The 11,592-nt window shown below is 40.4% G+C and overlaps 1 protein-coding gene and 1 pseudogene across 3 annotated transcripts in view; both read right to left on the reverse strand.

The window, feature by feature from the left end:
- Positions 1-11,592, reverse strand: part of LOC108297137 (zinc finger protein 429-like) — a 68,574-nt gene that overhangs the window by 13,800 nt on the left and 43,182 nt on the right. The window contains exons 1-3 of one of the 2 annotated variants that reach the window (XM_037735303.1): positions 2,044-2,564; positions 1,523-1,649; positions 921-1,016 (exon numbers count right to left, since the gene is read on the reverse strand). In XM_037735303.1, coding sequence (XP_037591231.1) covers positions 921-1,016; positions 1,523-1,556 — 130 coding nt within the window. In that variant the 5' untranslated portion in view covers positions 1,557-1,649; positions 2,044-2,564. Of the gene's footprint in view, positions 1-920; positions 1,017-1,522; positions 1,650-2,043; positions 2,565-11,592 lie in introns of those variants that run through there. The other variant, XM_017519782.2, reaches the window with a different exon arrangement.
- The window catches only part of LOC108297136, a 47,269-nt pseudogene continuing 43,256 nt past the window's right edge, over positions 7,580-11,592 (reverse strand). Inside the window, exon 5 of the transcript XR_005198531.1 lies at positions 7,580-9,705. The product of XR_005198531.1 is annotated as a zinc finger protein 85-like (transcript). The remainder of the gene's footprint in view (positions 9,706-11,592) is intronic.

Below are 11,592 nucleotides of genomic sequence, written 5' to 3' on the forward strand. Positions count from 1 at the left end.
GATCTTGACTCACTGCAACCTCTGCCTCCTGGGTTCAAGTAATCCTCCCTGCCTTGGTCTCCCAAGCAGCTAGGATTACAGGCGTGAGCCACTGTGGCCAGTGTATTTTCCATTGTTTCGATTAATTTTTATGCCACACACTTCCAGTGCTATATTAAATTAGAGGCATTAACAACAAGCACAACACAGTTTTGCATTGGTGTCTGTGAATTTGAAGAAGCAAACACCTCTTCAAGTTTTTACAATCTGGATTCGAGAGGTAAGGATCTTCTTTTCTTGGGCCCCCAGTGATGGTATGCCCTCTGACTTTGTAGTGGAGAGGGGTTGGAGCCTGGTCACAAGGCTGTTGGGTCTGCACTAGGGTCCACCTTTAGTTCGCTTGTTACAGGTGCTTGGGTAGTTGTAATTCCCATTTTATTTGTTGACAGAATGAACATTCTTCAGGACTTTGCTCTGAGGGCAGACACTAAGACAGGTGTTTTTTGTTTGTTTGTTTTTTGAGACAGAGTTTCACTCTTGTTGCCCAGGCTGCAGTGCAATGGTGTGATTTCGGCTCACTGCAACCTACGCCTCCTGGGTTCAAGCGAATCTCCTGCCTCGGCCTCCTAAGAAGCTGGGATTGCAGGCATGTGACACCATGCCCAGCTAATGTTTGTATTTTTAGTAGAGATGGGGTTTTACCATGTTGGCCAGGCTGGTCTCAAACTTCTGACCTCAGGTAATTCACCCATCTCAGGCTCCCAATGTACTGGCATTATAGGTGTGAGCCACTGTGCCAGGCCAAAAATTTTTTAGAACACAGCTTTTCTGAAACTATTTTCTTTGAAACATAGCATCCCAAATCACATTGTAAGGACTGGCTTTCTTTTTGGCCTTGGGATCTCTCATCTGTGTTATCTGTTGTGTTCACTCTCACCTACCCGGGGGTTTATCCACCATCCCATGTCGCTTCATATTCCAGGGCTCTTTTTCTTTCTCTAGACAGGTGATCAGGTCTGGCTTAGAGACAGCAATACCTGTTTTATTAAAAATAAGGAATATGAATAAATCTTGCTTATATTCTGTAATTACCAATTTAGTAATGTGCTCTGTAAAGAGAATGTAATAGAATATTCTAGTAAATTAATCCCCAAATAGTAATTTATAAAAGAAATTTCTAAATATTTAGACAATATTTTAAATTTGTAAGTTCTTAATTTCATTGCCCAGTACTACCTAATAAAAAATTGATTGTGGTAATCAGATTTTAAGGTGTGGGCAACAATATTTTAGGCCACTCAATTCCTGAAATTATCACTAATCAAGAGTACTTTATACAGATCAGCTCAAGAATATGCAAAGTTCAGGTGAAGATAAAACATCTTGAAGAAATTCTTTGCTACATGAACAAATCCCCCAAATGTTCTTAAAAACAGGAATCTGAAATTCATTTATGCAAAGCAAAAATTACCAATAAACATTCTATGAGAGGAGAAATGAATATTAGGGTATATTAAGAATTGCATATTAAAGTTATTCTCACCAAGGAAGACCAGGTTTCTGTAGTTCTCTAACATCACATTTCTATATAAATTCCGCTGTGCAGTGTCCAGGCATTGCCACTCCTCCAGAGAGAATTCTATGGCCACATCTGTAAATGTCAAGGGTCCCTGAAAAACACACACACACACACACAGAGACAGAGAAAAGAGAGAAAGAGAGAGAGAGATAAACATATATCCCAAGTAGCCACGGGCAGAATTTTTTATTTAATTCAAGGTGAAATGAGACAGTAAAGAGAATTGGTTCTGACTTATACAAGTGACTGAAATTATTCAATAAACTAATTTTCAAACAGAAATATTCTCTAATATATTCTCTAACGTTGAGAAAATAGTGGCATAAGATCCACAACATCAGTGCACATATGACATTTTTCTTAATGATAAAGTATAAAATTAAGGGCATGAACACAAAGATACACATTTTTGATACTATGTTTACATGTTACAGAATGAGTTGTGTATATTTTTCAGATCAAAAAGACGCTGTGTTAGAATTTACCTCTCAAATTTTAATGTGTTCAATGAACTGAAGATTTTGTAAATGCAGATTATTTTTCACCAGTAATGCCAATGTTTTTGGCCCCAAAAGAATATTTTGTCAAACATCCAGTAGTGTAAGAACCTGTAGTTTTTCCCAGTTTTTTATTTTTTATTTTTGTCATGTAAGCAAAGATGAGAGCTTTCATTTTCCAAAGACAGATACATGCAAAGAAAACCTAAGGAAGGAAGGCAGGGCCAGATTAAATGTGATGGTTTATACACATCGACTGCATAAAGATAGTTGTTACTAAAGAAAAAATAATCAACTTTAGAGCAAAAGAGTCTGTCAGAGAGCTCTTTAAGCAAGTTAATCATTAACATCAACTGCACTAAGACAAATTTTTATAATGCGCTGGTGCACACAGAAAGACACAGCTCCACTGACGTGACATTGCCCCCCAAAAGTAAATTATAGTCTGAATTTTAGCCATAAAGAAACATCAATTTTATTCAAACTATAAGATACAGATATCTCATGTGTTCTGTAATTTTTTTTTCTTTTTTGAGATGGAGTTTTGTTCTGTCGCCCAGGCTGGAGTGCAATGGCATAATCTCAGCTCACTGCAACCTCTGCCTCCCAGGTTCAAGTTGATTCTCCTGCCTCAGCTCCTGAGTAACTGGGATTACAGGCACCCACCACCACACCCAGCTAATTTTTGTATTTTCAATAGAGACAGGGTTTCACCAGGTTGGTCAGACTGATCTCAAACTCCTGACTTCAAGTGATCCACCCGCCTCGACCTCTCAAAGTGCTGGAATTACAGGCATGTGCCACTGCACCCGGCCAAGTGTTCTGTAATTTTTAATAGTGATTTTAAGTAATCTTTTTTTAGCACTCTAGAGAGGTTTCTCCTAATATATATTTTTAGAATTTTCTGGGTAACAAATGCCATCCTGTTTAAATAAGCATTTTAAAAATCCTGTTCTGCATAAAGCCAATGCAACACAGATGGAACCTCAACATTACATGTTCACCGTCTTTACTGAGGACCCCAGCTTTCCCCAGTAGAAACCTTGATATCCACATCTCATGTTCCATGGTCACAGGGAACATTTTTAATATTGCAGATTATAAATTATTGGTGAGAATTCTGCATGGCATATAAAAAGCTATGGGATAGGGAAAGTAGAGAAAGATCTGGTACATAGGAAGGAAGTATTTTTCAGAGACCCTTGACTATTATAAGAATTTTAAAAAGTAGTTAAAACACACTCATTAGGGAGGAAAAACACAAGGAGAAGCAGAGGCTTGCAAGTGCTAAATGCATGGAATTCCAGAAGGAAGAGTGGACACAGCTCTCGATCTGGGACATGATTCGCTGAAAAAAGTCACCATTTATTCTTACTCCCCTTTCTCTGAAATTCCTGCTCAGATGAGATTCTCCAAACAAATTTACACCCGTATCTTGAGAATATGCCTTTTAAAATGTCAGCACCACCCCTCCACCTGCTACCACCACACCCACAGGCAAGAACTAAGACTTGCAGAAAAAGTCCACCTATTTCTCTTCTTTGTAACACAAGAGATTCAGGAACAAGGCACTGCTCCAGGGAGATACGTTTCTTCTTTCCTGTCCTCAGGTGCCCCACCCTGCCACAGACACTAGCAGGTTCTGCTACAGTAATGGTAATATGGACCACACTGCCCTGTCCCTACCAATCCCAAACACAACAGGCCCTGTGACCACCCTTCAGCGCAAAGCTGGAACTTAACTCTCATGAATGTGTCTTGAAGCTTTCATACTTGATTCTGGCCTCACCTTAAGAGTCCCCATGAGGCACTTCAGTAAAACAACATGAATACTTCTATGCAGAACCAGTAGAAAGGGCACAAGTAAACAGATTTTTGCAAATTGGACAGGGAATCCTAATTCGAAACCTCAGCTGATAACCACTTAGCAAAGCATTGCCTCTCAAGCTTTAATGAGCTTATAAATCACTTGGCAATGTTGACCCTATTCTATGTAACGTAATTCTGAAGGACTGAAAAGGATCCAAATTGGTGTTTTAAACAAGTCCTGTCCAGGCTGATGTTGCTTCCACCACCACCACCACCATCCCGCCCCCGGCCCCTTATTAGGATTAATTAGAGAAAGCAGGCACAGCACAGAGTCCCTTACACTCAGCGCTCTTGTCCCAGCACAAAAACTTCTGATACAAACGAGACAGCTCATCTGTGTACTAAAGTATCATATTCTTTGCTGTATGATAACCTACCCTGTGTTAGCCTGACTCTTAGCTGAGAGCTGTTCAGACGTCATGTTAGCTTCTTGAGCTGGACAGACTCCATGTTAGTTTCCTCACTTGCCTTCCTTTCTCTCCCCCTTTCCCCTGAGCACGTAGCCACATTAAGCTGCTGCCAAGCAGACCCAGGAATGCATTTACCAATAAGATACCGAGTCAAGCGGTACCAGCAGCCCCTGGGAATGCAGATGTTAAATGCCCAGAGCTCCCATATCTATGAGTTGTATGTCTTCTGTAACGGCTTAAGCCCCTGCACGTGGTACTGTTACTTCTTATGCACTAGTTTATCTTTTAACTTTATTTGCTCTGCTTCTGTGAAAAATTGCTTCAGCTAAGATCCCCCTCCCTTTTCAAACTAGGGTATAAAAAACCACCTAACTCTTTCTCTGGGGCCGAGAGAATTTTGGGCGTTAGCCGTTTCTCGGTTGTTCGCAATAAAGGACTCAACTCAATCTCAGAGTGTGGCGCATTCCTTGACTCGCTTGGGTACAACATTTAGAGGCTGCAGTGAGATATTCACCCCTGGGACTGACTCGGTCTCATTCCAGGCTCCCCCAGACTAACAGCGGCCTATAGGGGAGGCGCCCCCTAAGACGTTCCAGGGCCCGTAGCCACCGCCGTCTGAAGGGGAACGGATCGCCTGCCAGTGTGCCCACCAAATTCTCTTCCTGAGTCCTCTGTCTCTGGTCCCAGGAAGGTCCTGACAAGGGTCCTCACTCACGACTGTCAGCGCTCCAGGACGCTGGAGAGCGGAGTCCCAGTTTCTGTTAGTGATCATCTCTGTTAAATTTGGTCCCTCTCTCTCCCCCCACCCGTCTTGTTCATTTTAGAGAGATCTCTATCTTAGGATGTGTATAAAAAAGTGCAATAAACTCTGTGTGAGTGAGTGAGTGTGGAACTCAGGGGTTTGCGCCTGAATCTCCAGTCTGCGGCTCCACAGTGAAAATTATGGAGTCCAAGTGGGCCCTCACCTGCGGTTCCGTGAGCCAACCCTGATCTGAGTCGGGGGTTTACACCGACATGCTGATGCCAAGAGGCGCCTAAGTCTCCGTAAGGAGTGCGGCCAGTTGGGCATCTGAATGACCCCAATACGGGGCCCCTCTCTTTTGTCTGTCCTTAGATTGCCATAAGGGGTTATACATACCTAAGTCTTTTATCCTGTCTGTCCCTAATGTCTGCATTTGAATGTCCCATTGTCCCTATTGTCCGAGGTGACTGAGATAGAACTTCTTTAAGGTTCTCAGTGTGAACTCCGTATCTGAGAAGGTCAAATCCCTCATTTGCTGGTTGGGCTGGCCATCCCAGTCCTACCTTTTCTGTCAAAAACAGATCAGGTGTTGTTATGTGCTACACCTGGCCTAGAGTTAGAACCTGAGCAACGCCATTTTGTACAAGATAAAGCTGTTTTTCCAAAAATAAGTTGTAACGGCTGCCCCATTCTCCTCGCAATAACTGCTGACCTTGGCTTCTGTAAATAAAAACAGCTAGCTTGCTCTGAAAAATGCCCACTATGTAGAACTGCTTGCCTTTGCTTATCAGTAACTGCCAGAATAAGCTTCCGTAAAGTTGCTTGCCCTGCATCCCCTCACCCTCTTGGTCCTAAAACCAGGATGTCGTTTTTCAGCTTAAAAACCCTGCTTTCCCTGAGCTCGGGGCCTCAGGTTGGAAAGACGTGAGTCCTCCGTGGCTGCCGGCAATAAAGACCCTGCAATCTGGCATACTTTTGTCTTGGTGTTGATTTTGATATTTGATCTGCTATTACATTATCCTTTAGTACAAAATGTGTGCAATAAGATCTGTAATACAACTAAAGGTACTACAACACCCTTTATATTTGTAATCGTTTTTGACAATACTCTTCTTAACTTTAAAGACATATTTTATGAAAGATTTTTGACAGTAATTGCACTTTTAATGCTTTTATTAACTATGAATGTTTTCATGTTGCATAACAGGTGAGTATGCATTAATGGGTTTCCCATATTCGTATTTGTATGCTTTTTCTCAGGCATAACAGCTTTCCTGTGAAATAACGTGTAAGCACTGATTACGTTTTGCCGCATTCCTCACACTTGGTGGAGTTTTGCCAGTCTGAATTATCTTACCTAAAATCACGTGTGGCAACCCTACAATGGCTTTGTCATGTTTTGGACATTTCTAGGGTTTCACACTAGAAATGTATAAATCTTTTCTTGTGCACAGAAAAGTTAGAGGTGTTGGTAAAAGCACTGTTGCATCTTTCAGGTTTGTAGAGTTTCTCTTCAGCATAAATTATTGCCATTGTGACATTGGTCACATGCGGGTCACCACCAGGCAGGTGTCTGTACTGCAGATCCTTACTCAGTGACAAATGAATAAATACATTCAAACAGAGAATACAATGTAAGCATCAGGTAAGGGGATCGTGGGTTTCTCACAATAAGAGAGACTGATCACAGCTACATGACAAAGTCTAGTTGTTCCTTCTCACATTTATTCAGTATAGCTTTAATAACAGAGGTTCCAAGAGAACGTGCTTCGGGATAATTAACATGGTCAAAATAGAGGCTTTACAAATGATAAAAGCTCAGGTTCCAATACCGAAAGTAAATACCATTAATGCGTATACTCCCTGGTTGAGCTCCTCTTGAGATGGCCATCTGGAGGCATCAAAGGTTACTGAGTAAACAAACTATTCAAATAAACTCCCTTGCATTCTCTAGATATTTTGCTTTTCTTATAACTAAAGAGAAAAAGGGTTTGGCTGCCTCTGGCCTAAACTTTCTCAAACTATGCGAACCTCTAAGCCTCCCAGGGAGGTTTTTGATTATAACAATTTCTAATATTTTCCCTTAATATCCCTGCTACCATCCTGAGTGCATCCCAACATGCCATGTCTGTTAAGAATTGAGAACCTGTGGCCGGATGTGGTGGCTCACACCTGTAATCCCAGTACTTCAGGAGTCCAAGGTGGGTGGATCACCTGAGGTCAGAAGTTGGAGACCAGCCTGGCAAACATGGCAAAACCCCATCTCTACTAAAAGTACACAAATGTGCTGTGGGCACCTGTAATACTAGGTACTCAAGAGTCTGAGGTAAGAGAATGGCTTGAACTCACAAGGCAGAGGTTGCAGTGAGCCAAAATTTTGCCATTGCACTTCATCCTTGGTGATGAGAGTGAAACTCTCTCAAAAAGAAAAAAAAAAGGCAACTTGTTATAGGGTTTGCCACATTCCTCAGTTATAGGGCTTCTGTCCAGTATGAATGATTTGTAATGAAGGTTGAGATCTTCCTTAAACACTTGGTCACATTCCTTATATTTTTAGGGTCTATGTTTCATATAAATTCTCATATTTAGTCAGAGTTGAGAGCTGGTTAAAGGCTCTCCTACATTTATTACATTCATAGGGTTTCTCTCCAGTATGAATTATCTTATGTCTACATAGGCTTGAAAATGAAGGAAAGTTTTTGCCATATTCTTCACATCTGTAGGGCTTCTCTCCAGTATGAATTTTCCTATGTTTAGTAAGATTAGAGGAATTTGTAAAGGCTTTTCCACATTCTTCACATCTGTATGGTTTCCCTCCAGTATGAATTTTCTGATGTGTAGTAAGGGTTTCAGATCAGGTGAAAGCTTTTCCACAATCTTCACATCTGTAGGATTTCTCTCCTGTATGAATTTTCTTATGTTTAGTAAGGTTAGAGGAAGTTGTAAAAGCTGTTCCACATTCTTCACATCTGTAGGGTTTCTCTCCAGTATGAATTTTCTTATGTGTAGTAAGTGTTTCAGACCGGGTAAAAGTTTTGCTGTATCCTTCACATCTGTAGGATCTCTCTCCAGTATGGATTTTTTTATGTGTTGGAAGGGTTGTAGATTGGGTAAAAACTTTTCCACAATCTTCACATCTGTAGGGTTTCTGTCCAGTATGAATTTTCTTATGTTTAGTAAGTTTAGAGGAAGTCGTAAAGGCTTTCCCACATTCTTCACATCCGTAGGGTTTCTCTCCAGTATGAATTTTCATATGTGTAATAACATGTGCGGCCTGCTTGAAAGCTTTTCCACAATCTTCACATCTGTAGGGTTTCTCTCCTGTATGAATTTTCTTATGTTTAATAAGATTAGAGGAATGCGTAAAGACTTTTCCACATTCTTCACATCTGTAGGGTTTCTCGCCAGTATGAATTTTCTTATGTGTAGTAAGGGTTTGAGATCGGGTAAAAGCTTTTCCACAATCTTCACATCTGTAGGGTTTCTCTCCAGTATGAATTTTCTTATGTTTAATAAGGTTAGAGGAATGCGTAAAGGCTTTTCCACATTCTTCACATCTGTAGGATTTCTCTCCAGTATGAATTTTCTTATGTGCAGTAAGGGTTTCAGATCGGGTAAAAGCTTTTCCACAATCTTCACAACTGTAGGGTTTCTCTCCTGTATGAATTTTCTTATGTTTAATAAGGTAAGAGGAATGTTTAAAGGCTTTTCCACATTCTTCACATCTGTAGGGTTTCTCTCCTGTGTGAATTTTCTTATGTCTAATAAGGTTAGAGGAATGCGTAAAGGCTTTTCCACATTCTTCACATCTATACAGTTTCTCTCCAGTATGAATTTTCTCATGTTTAGTAAGGATAGAGGAAGTTGTAAAGGCTTTCCCACATTCTTCACATTGGTAGGGTTTCTCTCCAGTATGAACTGTCTTATGCATAGTAAAATGTGAGCACCAATTGAAGGCTTTGCTACATTCTTCACATGTGTAGGGTTTCTCTCCAGTATGAATTTTCCTATGTTGTGTAAGGTTAGAGGAATTCGTAAAGGCTTTCCCACATTCTTCACATCTGTAGGGTTTCTCTTCAGTATGAATTTTCATACGTACAATAACATGTGCAGCCTGCTTGAAAGCTTTTCCACAATCTTCACATCTGTAGGGTTTCTCTCCAGTATGAATTTTCTTCTGAGTACTAAGGTTTACAGATTGGGTAAAAGCTATGTCACATTCTTCACATTTGTATGGTTTCTCTCCAGTATGAATACTCTTATGTATAGAAAGGGTTGAGGAGTACATAAACTCTTTGCCATATTCTTCACATTTGTAAGGTTTCACTTCAGTAAGAATTCGCTTATGTGCACGAAGTGTTTCAGATTGCTTAAAAGCTTTGCCACATTGCTCACATCTATAGAGTTTCTCTCCAGTATGAATTCTCCCAGGTATAGTAAGGTAAAAAGACTTCTTAAAGGCTTTTTCACATTCTTCCCATTCGTAGGATTTCTCTGCAGTATGAATTATCTTATGTTTAGAAAGCTTTGAGGAGTGCTTAAAGGCTTTGCAACATTCTTCACATTCGTAGGGTTTCTCTTCAGTATGAATTTTCTTATGTGTAGTAACAGTTAAAGACTGGTTAATAGCTTTGCCACATTCTATATATGTGAGAAATTTTTTTCCAATATGTCTTATCTTGTGTCTGTTGGAATTTGAAAACTTATAAAAGACTTTCACATATTTATCACATTGAAATATTGTTCTCTGGGTACTTGTCAAACTTTGGTTAAGTCCATTATAAACTGCTTTTTGCATATGACACTCATCCACACATTCACAGCCATTATTTAACTGTAAATTGTCATGTTCACATTTTTATACCTTCGCAGTATTATTTTTTGGAAAGAATCTTTAATCCCCTGCTCTGGCCAAAGGTCTTGGGCAAAATGAGAACACATAACTAAAAGAAACAATAAAAACACATTACTTCAACTGCTAGACTCAGATAAGTATGCTTTACAAATCTAACACATAAAATGATACAAACTACAGAAGTGAGATGTCGTAGTAAAATACTATAAGCTGTAATTTCTTCCTGGACGTATAAATGTAACAAAAACATACTGACGAAAATCCATTTGTAAAATATTTATAAGTGTGTTAAGTGTGTGAAGGACCCCAGGTGAGCCCAGTGCAAAGAGCCACACAGAAGAAACAGAAAAGTCTGTTTCTTATAGCCAACACAGGTCCTCCTCCTCTTCAGTATAACATTGTGCCTTTAAAAGTAAATTGCCAGCTGGGTGTGGTGCCTCATGCCTGTAATCCCAGCACTTTGGGAGGGTGATGGGGATGGATCACGAGGTGAGGAGTTGAAGATCAACCTGCCGAAGACGGTGAAACCCCGTCTGCACTAAAAATACAAAAAATTAGCTGGGCGTGGTTGTGGCACCTGTAATCCAGCTACTCAGGAGGCTGAGGCAGAGAATTGCTGGAGCCTGGGAGGCAGAGGTTGCAGTGAGCTCAGATCATGCCACTGCACTCCAGCCTGGGTTACAGAGTGAGACTTTGCATTAAAAAAACCCCAAAAACCAAAAACAAAAGAAATCAAAAACCAGTAAAGTAAATTGCCAGAAAGGAATGATGTCTTATGCCTGTAATCTCAGCACGTCGGATAAACAAGACATGCCGATTACCTGAAGTCAGGGGTTTGAGACCAGCCTGACCATCGGGGTGGAATCCCATGTCTAATAAAACTACAAAAACTTAGCCAGGTGTGGTAACAGGTACCTGTAATGCTAGCTATTTGGGAGACTGAGGCAGGAGAATTGCTTGAATTGTGGAGGCAGAAACTGTAGTGAGCCAACATCATTTCACTATACTTCAGTTTAGGTAACAGAGTGAGACTGTGTCACTCTCACACACATAAAAATTTAAATTGCCAACTACTGGTTTCTTTTTTAAAAGAAAAAGATATATATTGGCACATACATATTTATTTCTCACTTCCAGGGCCTTTGTAGACACTGGTTAATGTCTCCCATGATATAAAATGCTGAAAGAAATCATGATATAAGTTGGAATGACAGTTTGAGTTCACTGAGTCTAAAGGTAAATGATACAGAAGCAGAGAAAATGCAGTACCCCAAACAGGAAAGGGGTGTAGCAAGTGATGACTGATTATTCAGAAGAACTATGAATAAGCCAATTTAGCTAAACACGAAACACAAAATTTTGGATAAGACACATCCTAAAAGCATGTTCTATAGTTTCATAGAATGTTTAGCCAGCACAATTGTTTTCAGACTACACCAAGACAATACTGTATTATAAAGATCATAAGAGGGCCGGGCGCAGTGGCTCAAGTCTGTAATCCCAGCACTTTGGGAGGCCGAGGCAGGTGGATCACGAGGTCAAGAGATGGAGACCATCCTGGTCAACATGGTGAAACCCCGTCTCTACTAAAAATACAAAACATTAGCTGGGCATGGTGGTGCGTGCCTGTAATCCCAGCTACTCAGGAGGCTGAGGCAGGA

This window comes from Cebus imitator, unplaced genomic scaffold (genome assembly GCF_001604975.1).
Source record: "Cebus imitator isolate Cc_AM_T3 unplaced genomic scaffold, Cebus_imitator-1.0 Scaffold775, whole genome shotgun sequence".
NCBI lineage: Eukaryota > Metazoa > Chordata > Mammalia > Primates > Cebidae > Cebus > Cebus imitator.